The 16843-nt window shown below is 42.3% G+C and overlaps 2 protein-coding genes across 6 annotated transcripts; one reads left to right on the forward strand and one right to left on the reverse strand.

Moving 5' to 3' along the window:
• Positions 1 to 1101, reverse strand: GPR15 (G protein-coupled receptor 15). Its single transcript, XM_053971355.1, has one exon. The coding sequence runs from the start codon at positions 1099 to 1101 to the stop codon at positions 1 to 3; it is 1101 nt and encodes a 366-aa protein (XP_053827330.1).
• A 5861-nt stretch (positions 1102 to 6962) lies between these two features.
• Positions 6963 to 16391, forward strand: CLDND1 (claudin domain containing 1). 5 transcript variants are annotated; one of them, XM_053971357.1, is made up of 6 exons: positions 6963 to 8340; positions 9001 to 9178; positions 12750 to 13044; positions 14260 to 14367; positions 14753 to 14890; positions 14984 to 16391. In XM_053971357.1, the coding sequence occupies exons 3-6, from the start codon at positions 12756 to 12758 to the stop codon at positions 15202 to 15204; spliced, it is 756 nt and encodes a 251-aa protein (XP_053827332.1). In that variant the 5' UTR covers positions 6963 to 8340; positions 9001 to 9178; positions 12750 to 12755; the 3' UTR covers positions 15205 to 16391. The 5 variants fall into 5 exon arrangements, with proteins under 5 accessions (XP_053827332.1, XP_053827334.1, XP_053827331.1 ...); XM_053971359.1 differs by lacking the exon at positions 6963 to 8340 and adding an exon at positions 8360 to 8380; XM_053971356.1 differs by lacking the exon at positions 6963 to 8340 and adding an exon at positions 8521 to 8593.
• The last annotated feature ends 452 nt before the right edge of the window (positions 16392 to 16843 follow it).

Genomic DNA, 16843 nt, shown 5'->3' on the forward strand with positions numbered 1-16843 from the left:
TCAGAGGGACACAGAGCGCTTTCTCTTCCTTGTGGCATACTCCCCTGCCACAAAATTGGATAAGGAATGGCTCAGGTGGGTGTCCAGGGTATCAGAGCTGTTGCTGCTGATTTTCACCCATGGGCACAGGCACTGGAGCATGGCTCTGCGGATGTAGTTGTCAAAGCAAAAGTAAATGAAAGGGTTGGCACAGCTATTGGCAAAAGCAAAAGGGCTGCTCACCTTTATGCCCAGCTGGGCAACCGTGCCAGAAAAACAGTCGGGCTGCTTTAGGAGTCGCAAAAGGGTGGCCATAAGCTTGAAAAGATTGTAAGGAACCCAGGAGACAACAAAAGCTGCCACTACAATGAAGACGATCTTGATAGATTTTCTCAGTTTCTTATCACGTTTCCCAGCCTTCTGATAGTGCACACAGAGTTTCTTGGTGATGGAGCAGTAAAAGGTTAAAATACTCAACAGTGGGAAGAAGAAGGCCAGGATTAAAAGCATCAGTGACATGATCTGTTTGACTTCTGTCACAGCTTTGTCTGTGCAGTAAGTCTTTCCATATTGCATCTTCAGTTCTCTGGACAAAAGGGTTGGCACCCCTAAGCAGCAGGATAACACCCAGACACAGATACAGAGTGCTCTGGAATAGGATCTTGTCCTGATGCGCCGTGCAACAGAGGGGTGCATGATAGCGAGGTACCGGTCAGCGCTCATACACGTGAGCAGCAGGATGCTGCAGTACATGTTGACTGAGATGACATAGGAACTAGCTTTGCAGAGGAAAGATCCTACCCGCCAGCTCTCGTCCGACACCTCCATGTCCACCCAGAAAGGCAGTGTGATGAGGAAGATGAAGTCAGATGCAGCGAGGTTGATGATAAAGATATCAATTAGCCTCTGGACCCGTCGCTTGAAGACCAAGGCCGCTATCAGGATCGAGTTGCCAACAACGCCCACCAGGAACACGGCACTATAAAGGATCGGCAGGAAAGTAGACATATGTTGCAGGTGCTGGTACTGGCACTGGTCATCGTAGTAGTAGTCATAGCTGAAGGTGACTGTAGCCATGGATGAGAGCAGAGGGAGTTCCATTTCTGACCCAGCTGTCCTCATCTTCTCTCTGAGGGAGGCTCTGAGCTTCCCCTACCCTTCCCTTCCAGGTCTTTAAAAATATTTTATCAGTGAGTGGGGAGGAGGGGAAGAGTGGGGAGGAGCAGAAAAGCGGTTTTGTTTTTTGTACACTTTTAACCAATTGCATAGGCAACGAACAAGCAACAAAACTATCTGATGAGTCAAAACCCTGCCTTCAGAATAAATGCCTTGTGGCTTTTTTAAAAATCAGATTTAGTTTTACTGATTCTATCTCAATTTTGCATTTTCCAGCTTCAGGTTTTGCTTTTCTTTCAGGTGGAGGAAAGGTAGTTTTTGAGATTCTGAACTTTTTAGTTTTTAGGAAAGTATATTGGTAGTTTGAAGAAATTTGAGATTGTACCAGCTTATAAGAACACCAAGAACAGTGAATTCAGGTGCCCCAACCTTTATCTATATTCAAAGCATTTTGTATAAATTGCTTGTCAGGGCAAGTTTGATTTTCCCGAGGCTTGGAGGTTTTTACTTTACTTGACTCTTTACGATTGTTACTTTCTGTTTGAAAGTAATTTTCTCATATGAATATATATAGGGAGAAACATTTAAAACTCATGCATCCATTCTGCCCTGTAGCTGGTTGTTCTTTATCAGTCCCAGGTTCTTGGCTGCCCTGCCAGCGCCCCCCTCCTGCCCTGCAGCCCCACCAATTCCCCTAGACCTGGACTCTCCACACCCAACTTTAGGAATGTATTAGAAACTTTGAGAACAATGTTCCAATGTGTTGTATAGTCTTCTGTCATTTGAAACTTGACTTGATGCTCCCATCCCCCACACAGGTTTTCTCATCAGCCACAGTCCTGGACTCTAGAGCAGTGGTTTTTTCCTTCTCCTTCTGACTGCACAGCCTGCGTGGCTCTTGAGCTGTCCTTATATACAACACTCACTTGTCTTAACAAGCTCTGATTTCCTTCATCTTTCATTTGCAGTATCAGTATTGCTCCAGCTGTGACTTACCTTACAGACAGCCCTTTCAGCATTGCATAAATCAAACAGAAATATCATTTTTAAAACTACTGAATTAATTACAGCTTTGTCAGTGCATACAAATTCAAAACCTGCACTATTGGTCTTCATCATCCTTCCTCTCTTCTAAAAATAAATTCATTTTCTCCTTCCTCTCCTTTCCACCTGCATGTTCATGACCAGGCAGGCCTCCAGGATTCTCAAAGCTTTGAAGAAATCGCCTCCTGGTGCATGCTCCATCCCTGGGCAGACAGATTGCATCTGTACATGTCTCCACATGCAAAGAGCAACTCCAAAGTTAGTCCCTCAGCAAGTTAGTCCCTCCAGTGCACTCTGGATGCACTCAGATTCACTCTCCCAGTGCTCAGGTTATGTGTCCCTGTTCAGCAGGTGCATGGTAAACTTCCAGGCACCTGGAAAAGCAGAAGCTGCTGTAAAATGAGTGGCTGCTGGATGGAAGGGAATTTAGCTGGGCACTGGCTCATGTGTAGATATGCAGATATCTAATAAATACACACTTAGAGACAACTGCCTTCCTAGCTGTAGGGCACTAGTGGATTCCAGCTACGGAATGTGTAAGCATTAAGTTAGTGAGTGTAATTCAGCCATCACAAACTCTGACAAAAGATCAAGGTGTATAAAAACACCCCAGCTAAGATTATTGATTTGTATGCCACAGACATAGATGTGAACCTGTAATGAATAACAGGCTAAAAATCATCTTCCTGCCATCTCAAAGTGGGTTGCAAGCATTCACCCTAGAATCGTTATATCCTCTTCTAAGCAAGAGGGAGTGACTCTGTTTAGTTAATTCATTAATGAATTAGAGTAAAAAAACTCCATAGATTTGTAAATTGCCTCATTGTTATTCTAGAAATAATCTCCTGCACCTGATTGCCTAAAAGACAATTCTTATTTTCAATGAAATATAGAAGTCTCTTCTGTGGTGATTACAGTGAGTAGGTACTGTTGCTGCAAGTCTCTTTCGTTATGAGAGACTTGTCAGTGGTCAGTTACAGTATGGATTTGTGTGCTAGCTTATTTCTTCCATGGCAAAGCTGGGAGAAGGAAGCACAGAACCAAACTCTTAAAACTCTTAAAATCAGGTTGTGTTGAGGACATTGCAATTTGCATGCAAGCGACATCAAATGTAAATATGCAAGAAAACACAGGCTAAAAATCAGCCTCTCACCATCTGAAAAGTACAAAGAACACACTGAGTTTTCAGCCAAGACTTGTGCAAAAGTGCCCAATTAGCTTACACTTTACAAAAACTATGGTTGATGAATTCAGTGCAGAGGTGAATGTTGTGCGATCTTTGCTTATTGCTGCTTCAAGGAATGTGTTTTAGTTTTGTTTTGGTTTCTGTTTTTTTCCAAGAAGCACTGGGAAATAGAGGCATTCTCTTTCTATTCGTACTAGAGCAGGAGGCCAGCCGAACCCTACAGTCAATTCTACACTAGTTCTGCCTCTCTTGCAAAGGTGGATCTATGTGTTATTTTACTCTGCAGTTAGAAAATAACAGCTTACAAGCAGTCACAAACTTTAGAAATCAGACACAACACAAACTTATCTTCTCTCAGTTGCACACTACTTCACACTTCTTGAAATTCACTCCTTCCCTCTCCATCTCAGAGCAAACAAAAAAGTGAGTAACTTAAAAAAGCTTAAAGGCATCATAAAGATACGTTTATGTCTGTGTATTCCTGTGTTTGTGGTCCGCCACTGTGTTGTCTCCCTTTAGATTAATAGCCTTACTCACTAAAATAAAAAAGTAAATAGTAAACCTTTTCCAACAGGGACCAACTCTGCTCTAATGAATTTGCTGTGTATTTCTTGAATGCTCTGAGTAGATGTAGGGATGTCACTGCATGTTGCCACATTCCACATGTCACACTTCCTAATCTGGGCAGAAGATAATCTAAAGCATTGTTATGAATAATAAAGTGATCTATAATTATATGAGTGGAGCAGCAGCAGCCATATTTGTCAGTAGTCTGGGGTGTTTTTTATGGGATAGTGATTCACTTATGGTATCATGCAGGGTCTTACTCTTCCCACAGCTCTTTTTCCTGAGACAGAGCCAAGCTATCAAAAATACTGAGTATGTGGAAATTCCTCTCCTAACACACCTGCATAGATATTCCAGAAAGCTCAGGAGGATAGACTCCATCCTCTCCTCATCCTACTCCTATATTTCCACAACATTTTCCTCCTCCCAGGCTTCACCAGATACATGTAAACCCTTTCCCCAAAAAAAATTCCCTGCTGAAGCAACCAGCTACTGGTTTGGCTTGGGTATATGTTCTGCCATTTGGGATACCCATCTTGTCCAGCCCTTGATGCAGTTCTGAAAAAAAAATGAAGCTTCTGGGTGGTGAGTAGTTTTGAACTTGAGAACCAACTTAACTTCTGTAACCAAACATTCAGGGCAGGTACTGTGATGGTGGCCCTGTGTTTGGCCAGATCTGCTTTAAATTGTGCATTTCTCTGATGGTTCTGCCTCTCCCAAATGCACCTGTGAGATCTGCCAGGTCAGAGTTTGCATCATTCCTCAAATCTTCCTCATAGGAATGCAGGGAAAAGCTTTCATGTCTTTGTTTATGGTTCTGTACTGCCTGTGATACATGAATTGTGGTAGGCAGTCACATAATTTGTGGGGGAAATATCTGCACAGGAATTACGCGGTGTTGCTGATTTTCTTTGTAACACACCACCTCCCCCTTACAAATTTCTGCAATTGAAGCATTTCAGGTAGCAAGGTGTGGGTTTGGTTTTTTGGGTTTATTACTTTTTGTTCTTTTTTTTGTTGTTGTTTTATACCCTCCGTTTTACTGAGAGTTTAAATGTTATTTTATTCCAGCTCATACGTGCACTTTTATATAAGCACAGTCATCTAGATAAAATAAGCTGCATATCTGTAAATTATTAATAGTGATAAATGCTGAGAAGTACAGAGGTTCATTTGGCTGTAAAATAAAGTGTAGTAGTTTCTGAATGATTTTACTTAAAAAACATGTAAGAAACAGACCTAATTAAAAAAGGAAAAAATTTTAAAAACCCATACTAAATTGGCTGAAACTGTCCTATTATTCTATGGGTAGTTAAAGGCATGTTCAGAGGCAACCACATGAAGGCTAACCAATGGAAGTTTCATCCCTCAACAAATAGGAAAGGGTGGAACCTATTAAGGTAAAATTGTGGCCACTGAGGCAATGCATCAGGATAGACTGAAATAGTTTAATGCTGAGAGCAGCAGTCTACAAAATTCAGTGCAGGAAGAAAATATTTTTGTACACTCAATTTTAAAATAGTAATTATTGTTTCTTGCCATTTATCTCATCCTTTTTAAATTTATTTGTGGATTATTATTATTTTATTATTTGCAGATGTTTTATAATGTACATTATATATTGGTGTGGTACTACATGTGTATACTTAAAAAAATATTTACATTATTAGGAGTACCTGCTCAAAAAGTTATTACTGTCAAGGTACATGATAAAAAGGTTTGGAGACCTCTGACATAGAGGATGAGTATCATTATAATGCCCAGTGCTATTCATGGTATTTGGGAGAAGCACATCTAGAAGGTTTTCTGTGAAAATTATACTACTGTGTCCTGTGCCACAAAAATATTAAAGAAAAATAAAGAAGGCAGAAATAAAACCAGGCAAACTGCATAGAGAGGTCTGAGGGGAATTGGAGGATTTTCCTCTCACTCAGGCTGTGTAAAATGCTCACAGATGGTACCTGAAACTAAAACTGCCCTTTTTATTATTGCAAAGAGAATATTTGTTGTGGAAGGTGGCATGTTGTAAATTAACTAGTAGTTTTGGAAAAAACAGGCAGACTTTTGCATATCTTTTTCAGGTCTGAATCAGTAACTCCTGATATGAATGTGATCTATGAAGAAGGTTTTGTTCTTTTTTTGTCTTATATCAGCTTCATTTAATACAGACAGTGTCACCTCCTACAAATGTTTACTTATTTCCTTAGATTGTGAGAACTAAAATTACAGACATTTTGTACTAAACAATTTAATTGTTTTTGCAAAGTATTGGAGTTTTGGTTTTGTTTGTTTACAGCACTCTGATGTTAAACTCTCTGTCAGTGCCTGAGAAATTAGTAATGCTTGTGATCCAGGTCTGCTAGCAAAGAAACTTTTGCAAAAAGCAGGAACAGCATTTATGCTATAGCCCTCAGCATTGTTCCCTTTGTGCTTTCCTGTGCACAGTGAACCAAACTTTTAAAATCATTCCCAACTGATCCTGTTCTGTAACTAAACTGAACAACCAGCAGTTCTGCTGAGGCACACTGAAGAGGTGTGAAAGGAAAAAAAAAAAGAAAAAAGATAGTTGTTGGCAAGGAATGACCCCGTGCATTCACTTATAATGTTTTTATTGGCTTACTCTTAGTACATAGAAGGGTATTTTTCCAGCAAGAAAACATCCAGGCAAAGTCTGCAGAGAATATTTGATTATAAGTAAATGAAATGAAATTGCATCTCTTCGCTCTGGATGCTTTTGAGCAGCTACACACTTCACATTGATCAGGGCAGATTAGGAAAAAGAAGCGTTCACTGTAGCCTAATTTAATAATGGAAGTAGCAATGGCTGCAAAGTTTTACCGAATTGAGTTTCATTTTTACTAAACTAGATCTTTTAGGAGAAAAACTGAAGATGTGACAGTGTTAGATAATTCACTGCACTTTACAGTAATCGGTTCAGATTCTGCTTTTACCATGGCTTAGAATATACAGGGGTTTTGTTGACTTTTTTTTTGTTTTAATGTTTTCAGCTTCAACCTTTGACAGTTTTTCTGGGTATACAGAAGGAAGTTCCTGATTTTTTTTCTTCCCTATTGCTACAACACGTATTTTATAGTCTTGCAAGTCCTTAGTTCAATAAATTAACTCCTTAAATAAACTCCTCTTCTATAAATAAAATTTCTGACTTTCTGTGATATATTTAAATGAGAGAGGTTTTCTAATTGCTCAGCGATTTTCATATCCCTTTTCAGGTGTATCTCTACTTTTTCAACATATCAAAACTAGACATGCTACATCAGAGCCAGCAGCAATTCCAGATGTGAGACCACTTCTTTCCTCCTTGTGATTTCTCAGTTTGTACATCTGAGGTAACAGGAAAGTTGGGGTTTTTTTGGAGGCCACATCTTGGCAGTTGGTACTTCACTAACATTTTTCCTTTTCATTTTTCGTTTCCTGGGATAAACTCTTATGTCAGGTAAGTATAGCCTCCAGTCTTTGCTTTTAAATTAATGAGCTCATCAATGACCTTATTGAAATGCATGTTTGCTTGCCCCAGCTGCAACATGATCAGGTCACCCTGTCCCAGTGCCTTCTCCATGTCATTATTTACCCTTCCCTCGTGTCATCTGTGAGGTTTATCAGCAATACTCTGCTTTCTTCCAGGCCACTGATAAAGATGTCAAGTATTTTAGAGTCCAGGATAAATCCCAAGCAGACCCCAAAATATGCCTTTGTAAACAGTTACATTATGAGGTGGTGGTGAGATAACTTCATGTTCCAGAAAGCTGGGCATATAGATAGAAATTTCTTAAATTAAATGTAATTTCTGATTTTTTTTAATTGAAAAATTAATGTTGCATCAAACCCAAGAAGTTTCTTCTATGACTGCTTTCACCTTTGCATCCTAGTTTCTGACCTGGCTGCAAAATTTCTCCCTGGCTGAGGAGTTGGTCAGAAGTCCTCAGAGGCGTGAAAGCCTCAGATGTTTCTGGGTTTTTTTCTGAATATTTGCTTGTTTGGAGTTTTGTAAAACCAAGACTGGGTGGGCTGGTCTCTCAGGCAGGGAAGTTGTTAATCACTTCTAAGAATCTTCTTGTAATTTCCATGGATTGAAGGAAACAGGCAGTTTGGGGCATGGAGCCAGTGTTGCCAATGTTAATTTTTAACACCAATTTTTGCAATTTTCCCTGAACTCTTTTTTCCCCTTTACTTGGTGTTTTCTCAAGTCATTCAGCCAGGCTGTCATGTCACCACTTTTTACAAACAATCAAGAGAAACAGAAAGAACTAGAAAGGAGGGTGTAGCCAGGTGAGGATCAGCCTCTGCTCCCAGGTGAACAGTGAAGGAGGAGAGGACACAGTGCTGGGGAGGTTCAGGCTGGCCACGAGCAGGAGTTTCTCCACAAGAAGGGTGAGGCGCCATTGGAAAGGCGAGGAGCCATCGGGAAGGGTGACGAACCATCGGAAAAGGTGAGGAGCCATCGGGAAGGGTGACGAACCATCGGAAAAGGTGAGGAGCCATCGGGAAGGTTGAGGAGCCTTTGGAAGAGTGAGGAGCCACTAGAAGGGTGGGGAGCTATCGGGAAGGGCGGCCCAGGGGTGCTGGGGCCGGCGCCTCCGGAAGGGGGCGGCAGAACTACATCGCCCGGCGTGCCCCGCGCGGGCGGGCGCGGCGGGCGGAAGCGGGGCCGGGCCGGGTGCGAGGCGGCGGCGGCGATGGGCGGTGGGTGCCGGGCCGGGCCGGGCCGGCCGTGAGGGGATATTGGGCTCAGGCGGGGGACAGGGCTGAGGGCTCGGGGTGTTCCCCTCGGGTTTGCTGTCAACCCGCGGCTGCCGCCCCCCGCGCGGGGCTGATGCCTGGGAGGCCCGAGACCCCCGGGGGCGGTCGTGGTCCGTGGGGATGCCCGGCCGGCCCGGCCCCGTGCTGGGCTGGTCCTGCAGGGACAGGTGCTCTCGGCCTGAGGGCTCTTCAAGTAATTTTCCCTCTTCATCTTATCTTTTTTTTTTTTTTTTTTTTTTTTTTTTTTTTTTTTTTTTTCCCCCGTTAATGATAGCACTGGGAGATGCCTGTGAAGTAATTTCAGAGTAAAATGATGATGTCCAGCCATTAGGTTTGCTCTTTGCTTGTAGGTGACTTATTGTGAACTGGTGGTGTGGAAGAAGCTGAATGAATGGAACAGTCAGGGCAGAAGGGAAGTTTGCGTTTCATGCTCTCCACTGGCCACAGGACACAAACAACGCTGTGCCTCTGAAGAGACCTGGAATCATCAGAGCTGTGTGTCCTGAGGGACTCTGAGCATCTCTGAAGGTAAAAAAGTATTTGGTAGCAATCTTTCCTCAACTTTTGTTGCCCTGAATATCGAACGGATGATCCATCTTGGTGCTGTTTCCAGCCCTCTCCCCATGTTTGCACCTGCTTGTAGGCCTTCTGCCTAATCCCTTTTTGATTGCTGGTATGTTTCCTGAGAGAATGCCAGCGAATGCAGCAGTGACTCTTTTGTGATGTCACGTAAAAGGAGTTTCTTAAATGTGGTGACCCACTGTTGGCTGAAAGGAGTGACTGCAGCAACAAGATAAAAATATGCATGTTTTTGTATTCCCTTCTGCCATGGTACAGTAACTTCTTACAAAGACTGTCTAGTCTTCAGTCTTTGAGTTGATTTTTTGCCAGAATACTTGTTATCATTCTGTTCTCTGTTTTTTCTTTCCCAACTCTACTGACTTGTCCCCTTTGTTTTTCCCTTCTTTGAAGTGCATGCAATTTAGTCATTCTGTTGAGTATTGCTTCCAGTTTGGCCTTTACCTTCGCTTTTTTGAGCTTTTTTAAAAATTTTCTTTTCTGAAAATGCAAAAAACTTTTATGTGTCTCACTTCTTTTAAAAAATGAATATAATTGCAGTATCTCATTAAGGCAGTGTGTTTCTTCATGGTCTTCTCTGGTAACTATTTCTTACTGACTGTGCTCACTGCTTCCTTGAGCTCGGCCTGGGGCTGGCAGGATGGTTCTCTCTTTTAAAAGACACCTCATTTAAGGGAGAGCTTGTCTCTTGTAAATTAAGATACAGTGGATATGCACAGTGAATGGGCAGGGTAGTCAAATCTACTCCACTGACAGGAAAAACTGGTTCAAGCTTTGCATGAAGTGTTGTAGAGTTCTTCATCTTTTCTGTAAGTAGTTGAAGTGTTAGGCAGAAGCACTGAGGGGACCTTTATTGTAAGGAATTGGGGGTCCACTTTTGCCTTGCGTGTCACTGTCCTGTCCATACTGAAAGTAATTTTGGGACAAATATCACACAAAGCCACCCACTTGATTTTGGGGTCTGTAGTCCCCTTGACTGCTCTCTGCCTATGCCTGCAGTAACATTACAAGGACTGAGTGTCAGCAGATTGCCATGTCTCTTTTAGCAAGTGGATAATGAACACTGGGCAAAGCTTTAATTTGCTGTTTGGTGATTAAGCCTTCGTTTTGCTTATGAACTGTTCTTGGTTCAGCTGACATCAGCTCTGCCGTGTTCACAGCACACCAGCACACAGAAGGCTGGTCCAGAAGTGTGTGGTTGTTCTTTAATGGTGATCTGGTAGGGATATTGCCAGCTGCAGTGTTCTGCACGTGGCAGCAGGGATATGTAGCTGAAAATAAGACTTTTGGGCCAGTTCTTTTCTGTCTTTTCTGTCTCTGTGTTCATCACTGTCAGCATTTCTATTGAAAGGTAGTGACAGCAGATCAGTGGCCCAGTAATGTCCTGGTTACATTCTTTTTCACCAGACACTACTCTGAGGATGGAGCTTGTGGGTTGTTGCGATCCTTCCACCCAGAGTGAGTCCTTTCTTAAGAGAGGAGTCTGTTGCAGAGAGTTCCTCTTGAAGTAGATGTGATTGCAATATAGTGGAAAATCCAGACCAGCCTGCTCAGCAGCCTGTTGTGCTGCTTGCTCTGAGAGTGATCTGCTCAGCTGGGCAGCAGCTTTGGCCCTGCAGGTGCCACTTGCCCTATTTGCTTTGGGGACAATGTGTGAAGGTGCAGGGATCCCTCAGTTGACGCAGTGGGGCTGAATGGTGAGGTCAGATCTATACAGCAACTTGCTCTCCCTATCCCATATCCTGTGTACCTGGAGCAAGACGCTAGGATATCGAAGGAGAGTGGAAGTACATAGCCAGGAATTAAACACTGCACAGACAATTTGCTTCCAAGTCTGGGCTTGATTCTATGTTTTCCACATAAATAAACCTGAATACGATGTGTTCTCCCTCTCAATATTTCTATTATCTTATAAATATTCAGTTTGTAGATTATTATTTAAGTAAGTTGTGGTATGCAAACTTTGCAGTATTTTAAATGGGTGTTTCTTGTCGGTTCACCACGAATCAGTTCTGTTCTTTCTCATTGCTGAGGATGCAGTTCAAGGATGGATATTGCAGAGACTATGCCTCATTTAATATGGAAATGAAGCATAGGAAATGATATGGGAACACATAATTTCTCCTCCTTGTTAGCCAGTTTCAGATAAATAAAGGAGCAGATGGAGAGGAAAAGAAATAAGAATGGTATTGTTAACAGCAAACATTGATGCCTTTGAAATTCTCTTCTTTAATTTGCAGTTTGTTTCTTAGTTCATAATTTCTTACTGACAAGTCTGACTTGAGGCACTTCACTATTTTTTCCGTGTGAATGTTGAGACTTAAGGTACTTGCTGTTTCCAGTTGCGGTTCCTTTAGTTGCAAAGAAAGTAGAGCAAAATATTTTGATGAAAATGTGTGAGAGAAGGGAGGAGACAAGCACGAGACAAGAGCTGATTAGATAGTATCTCCTGCCCCAGCTTACCTCTAGCTGCTGAGCTAGTTTCAATTTTTTTTTTTTTTTTATTCCTGGCAAGTGCCTCAAGCCTGATTCATAATAATGCATAAATTTAATCAAGCACAGAAAGCGCATGAGAACAACTGGCATCTGAGAGGAGTCCTCTGGTGTATTGCAGCCACAAAACATTCCTTATATTACCAATCAGTTACTTGTTAAAGTCATGGTATTGTCATAAGCATGTGTGATATTTGTATTTTCCCCATGCCTCCTTTGACCCTGAATCTATGCCATTTGGGAGCACGACCCCACAAAGGATCTCTAAGAGAGGGATGCAGAGCAAAGTCCTTGTGGGAGCATATGAAGGCCTTTCAGTTTTGTCCCATTGTTCCCATGGAACAGGGCACACCCCTGCATTGTTCTAGGTCTTCAGAAATACCACAGTATATATTGTGGCATTATTGCAGCATTTACCATAATTTCCAAACTTGTCTTCCAGTGCTTCCTTCATGTTCTGTCTCTAGTGCCTAGATACATTTCTCTCTTCCCTAAAGGCATTCCAGCACCTTGGCATGGCTGCCCTTTGCGAGCAGCCTGGAAGGGTTTTTTCGGCATGCCTGTGGTTCTTATATTTGCTGTAAACACAAGCTGTGAAAGCCGTATGGGGTGGCAGGATAAAAATAACTTCTACTCTTGGTAATCCCTTAAGGAAAGCTAAGTCTTCTTCCTGGGTGTTGCGGATGGAGTCTCTGACGTTCCCTACAATCAGGATCACAAATGGCAGCAAGCTGTGTCATCTGCTTTGGGGACGAGTTGCTGTTCTGTCAGTTGCTGTTTCAGGGTGAGCAGCCAGTGCAGTGTGGCTGGGAGAGCACACTTTCCAGGGTATTATCCCTACTTGGAACTGGCAGATCCAGTGGATGCTGACCAGTGCTGTAGATTTGCTCAGTGTTGCTTTGATTCTAGCAGGTAGGAAAAGGAAGCCTGCATATCCTCAGGGGACCTTGCAGATGGGGGCTGATGAGTATGGCACTGCTGGAATAACACTGTAGCATTGCTCACTTGTCCCTGTGCTCCCACACAGGGTGCCATGATGGATAACCGGTTTGCTACAGCGCTGGTGATCGCCTGCGTGCTCAGCCTCATCTCCACCATCTACATGGCAGCCTCTATCGGCACCGACTTCTGGTACGAGTACCACACCCTGTCCGCAGCCGAGAATGTTAGTGAGGCTGGTAGAAGCATCTGGGAGGAGTTTGTCAGCAAAGATGCAGATGAGAAGACATACACAGATGCGCTCTTCCGGTGCAACGGCACGGTTGGATTGTGGCGGAGGTGCATCACTGTACCCAAAAACTCTCACTGGTACAGCCCACCAGGTATCTCTGGAGCAATTATCACTTCCCCGGCTTCCCTGGGGTGCTGTGTGCTAACTTCCTCAGGACAGATTTGTGCCACTCTGTTCCTCCAGAAGACTAATTTCTAGCTTTTGTTTTGGTTGATTGGGTTTTCAATAAAGACAGTCCAGATTTTTAAAGAAGCAAAGGGCAAAATGGTCTGTGGCTGTCAGTGCTGCAGTTTCTGGTTTTGACACATGATACTTGAGCTAAATTTAGTCTTACAAGCTTGATTTTAATTTTGCCTCAGCTGTCCAGTTAGGGATACATTTATAGTTGCTCTACCAGTTATGTCTTTTTAGGACAGATCCTGGGGTCCAGCAATGGAATAAAGACACTACTTTATCAAGGAAGCACTCATTCCTTTTAGCTAGTCATTCACTTTGTTCACATCACAAATATCCCACCATTGCATCAGCACACCTTAGATTCCTTGAATGGATATAAAGTCAAATATTTGTATTATTTTTTTAAATCGTTGGGGGATAAAATGTTTGGTAAACAATTATTTTAATTGCTTCAAAGTTAATTTTGAGTACTTACTGTATGTGTGAACTCCTTCATTTTGAACCGTCTTAAAGATGTACTTTCAACTACATTTTGTGGAGAAAAAAAATTCCTGAAATACTTTTTTTTTTTTTCCCTCTCTCAAGAAAATACTTATTTTGGAAAACACTTAAACCAGTTCTGCTCAATAGTATTCTCAAAGTAAAATCTGAGGTAGAAACTTAGTGTAAAGAAGCAAATCGTTCATGTTCTTTAAATAGGCCTTTCTGTCCCATTTTTGATTTAACTGTTAGTACGAGACCTCCTTCTGCACATGGAGATAAGGACACCTTAGTTAAGGGACCCTGAGATCAAGAGTATGTGGCAACATAGTTGAGCCTCATATGCCACCACATTACTTTGCCAATCTGTTACACATGGCGCAATTCTCTGTGGATAATCTAGGGAAGCTTGAAGATTCTGCATGTTGGAATGCTATCCCTTAGTGTAGTACCTCATAACACACACATTGTGCTAACTACATCATAGGAAAACAGGTACAGATCTGTTCGGAGAGGTAATTTTTTTTTACAAATGGAACTCTGAGGAGCTTCCTAGCTCAAATTATTGGGAAAGGAGGATTTGAAAGGGGGGAAGGAGGGTTGAGGGGAGACCCCTAACAGCAGCTTTTTTCTTTTTTTATACCCCCAGAAACTGATATGACTACAAACTGCATCAGTTTCTCCCTCTCTGATCAGTTTGTAGAAAAGTACATAGAGCCTGGAAATCACAACAGTGGCACGGATTTGAATCGGACTTGTAAGTGTCTTTCACTTCTGGTAGATGAACAAGTAGAATTAAAAAACATTATTTCTCAAATTCAGTCGTTAGTGAGGAAAGCTTGTTTTGGTCTTGCTCACCATTTATTATTTTTTACAGTTGCACAGGCAGTAGGTCAAAGTTTAAAAGGAAGAGATAGATATGTTTGCAAGGGTTTTGCCTATGAATGCAGTACAGGGATGTGTGAGTTAACAATCTAGGTTCTTTCTGTTTCAGTGGAATCTTTGGTCCTTTTTGACTATGAATGTAGAATGTCTGATGAAGCAGAAACAGCAGGGTAGAAGGGAATGTTAAGATGGTGGGAGAAGATCTTTTTCTAGCCCATTTTCAGCAAACTTGACTGGTGTGTTTCTTTCACATATAGATCTCTGGCGGTTGCAGTTTCTCCTGCCCTTTGTCAGCATCGGCCTCATGTGCTTTGGGGCTCTGATTGGGCTCTGTGCTTGTGCCTGTCGCAGCCTTTACCCAGCCATTGCCACTGGAATCCTGCATTTTCTAGCAGGTAAGTGTCCTGCCATCCTCCTCCAGAAGCTCAAGAGTAGCCCTGGAGCACTCCATGGGTGACCTCACTGTGCTTTGCTGCTTCCTTCTCCAGGGCTGTGTACACTGGGCCTCGTTGGCTGCTACGTAGCTGGGATTGAGCTGCTCCATAGGAAGCTGCCTCTGCCTGAGGACGTGAGGGGTGAATTCGGCTGGTCCTTCTGCCTCGCCTGTGTGTCAGCACCTTTGCAGTTCATGGCAGCTGCTCTTTTTATCTGGGCAGCTCGCACCAACAGGAAGGAATTCACCCTCCTGAAAGCCTACCGTGTGGCATAAGTGCTGCTACTGCAGTCTGGGCTTTCCCTGTTAGAGCCTCTTTTTCCCCAGCCCTTACTACTTTTTTCTTTTAGTCAGAATTTTATCATGTACTGCATGCTTCTTGCCAGTCAAGACAATTTAGTCTGCAGGCCTTGAAGACAAAGACCTCTGGGCTAAATGAACAAAGCCTGCCAGCAGTCTGCAGAACTTGAACAGGTTTTCTAATTGGGTTTTTTTAAGAATTGTTATTTTTTAAGCTACATTTGGGTGTTGACAGTTCCCCTTAGTTAGGTGTACATGCCCCTTCCTAATTTTATTACCCTGTCGGCCTGGAGGAAATAGAAGTGGTCTTGTGGGGTGGAAGAGAGACAAGAAAAGGTGCAGGTACGCAAGAATGGGAACCTCAGTGCGCAAATAATACATAGTAAGGAGCTGTCTGCTGTATGACTGAAGCAGGCAGTAACTACAGGGAGCACCCAAGAGACATGAGGGAATTCAGAAACCTCTGTTATGGCAATATTGTAGCTAAATTAGTCTGTAGCTCTGCTCTGGATCTCCTATCATCACTGGTTTGCTGCATTTTGTGGCATCTGCCAAAACTGCTGGAGGCAGAGCAGGCAGCTGTGGCGCTGCCTGTACAGCACACCCTCCTGAAGGCACACTCTGGACTTGCTTCTGCCAAGGAGTAGGATAAGATGGCCCTCATCCTGTAGCTCCACTGCTTCCAGGACCCAGGCTAGTTTGGTATCTGCACTACATGTGATTGTGCACTCTAATCTTAATCTGTGGTGCTTTTACTTGATGTGGAATAAGGCTTTCTTGTCTCTTGTTGAAAATGACCTCCTCACAAGTTTTTTGGTTTTAATTTGGTTTAGTGTATGTGTGTATATGTACATATATAAACTTAACTTTTTTTAAACCTCACCTGTTTATCCTATATAGCACACAAGAGGGTTTTTTTAAAAGGTGCTGCTCTTTTCCTGTCTTGTTTAAATTAAATAATAATAGTGACAATAAAGACTCAGAAATTTTCAGCATTGCATGAATCTGATGGGAGGGTAAGGGAATGATCTAGAGTAGATTTTACTTGGGGAAGGAAGAACCAATGTCTAGATCACTCTCTGTTTCCTTGGAAATGTCACCAGAAACAATGACGTTAGATCGAATTTTTTAAATTAAATTCTTGAACTCCTGCTAACTTTAAATTTTCTCCTGCTCATCATTGGTGGTCACAATATCCCGTAATTTCTAATTAGTTAAAAAATGATATATTTATTCTAAATAACTGCAACTCTAGCCAGACTGAGTGACATGTCATATCTAGAAAATAATGTTCCAAGACTGAACTGTTTAATTCTGAGGCACTGACTCACCTTGTTTCCTTACTCTAGGCTTAATAAAAGAAGTATGCCTTAGGAGAAATACTTCCTAACAAAACAAATGATGGCAAGGATTCTGTGGAATACTGGTTGATGAGAATGACACAGAAAGAGGCATTTTTATCTCATGACTGTTATTCTATTGTGCCTTTTTGCTTTTTTTTTTCTCCTAGTAGGTGTTTCTACCCAAGCTATGTTTGCTGGGTCAGCAAACAGCCCTAGTCATGATTTCCCTGAAGATTGGGTATAACTGCTTGTATAATTTTTTTTTTTTCCCT

Source organism: Vidua macroura, chromosome 2 (genome assembly GCF_024509145.1).
Source record: "Vidua macroura isolate BioBank_ID:100142 chromosome 2, ASM2450914v1, whole genome shotgun sequence".
Taxonomy (NCBI): domain Eukaryota; kingdom Metazoa; phylum Chordata; class Aves; order Passeriformes; family Viduidae; genus Vidua; species Vidua macroura.

What these genes read in the sequence shown, in the direction of transcription:
- GPR15 (XM_053971355.1), bottom strand. Translation starts at nt 1,101, where the DNA reads ATGAGGACAGCTGGGTCAGAAATGGAACTCCCTCTGCTCTCATCCATG.
- CLDND1 (XM_053971357.1), top strand. Translation starts at nt 12,756, where the DNA reads ATGATGGATAACCGGTTTGCTACAGCGCTGGTGATCGCCTGCGTGCTC. An exon ending in CACGGATTTGAATCGGACTT is followed by an intron (nt 14,368 to 14,752) that starts GTAAGTGTCTTT and finishes TTTCACATATAG; the next exon opens with ATCTCTGGCGGTTGCAGTTT. An exon ending in AATCCTGCATTTTCTAGCAG is followed by an intron (nt 14,891 to 14,983) that starts GTAAGTGTCCTG and finishes TTCCTTCTCCAG; the next exon opens with GGCTGTGTACACTGGGCCTC.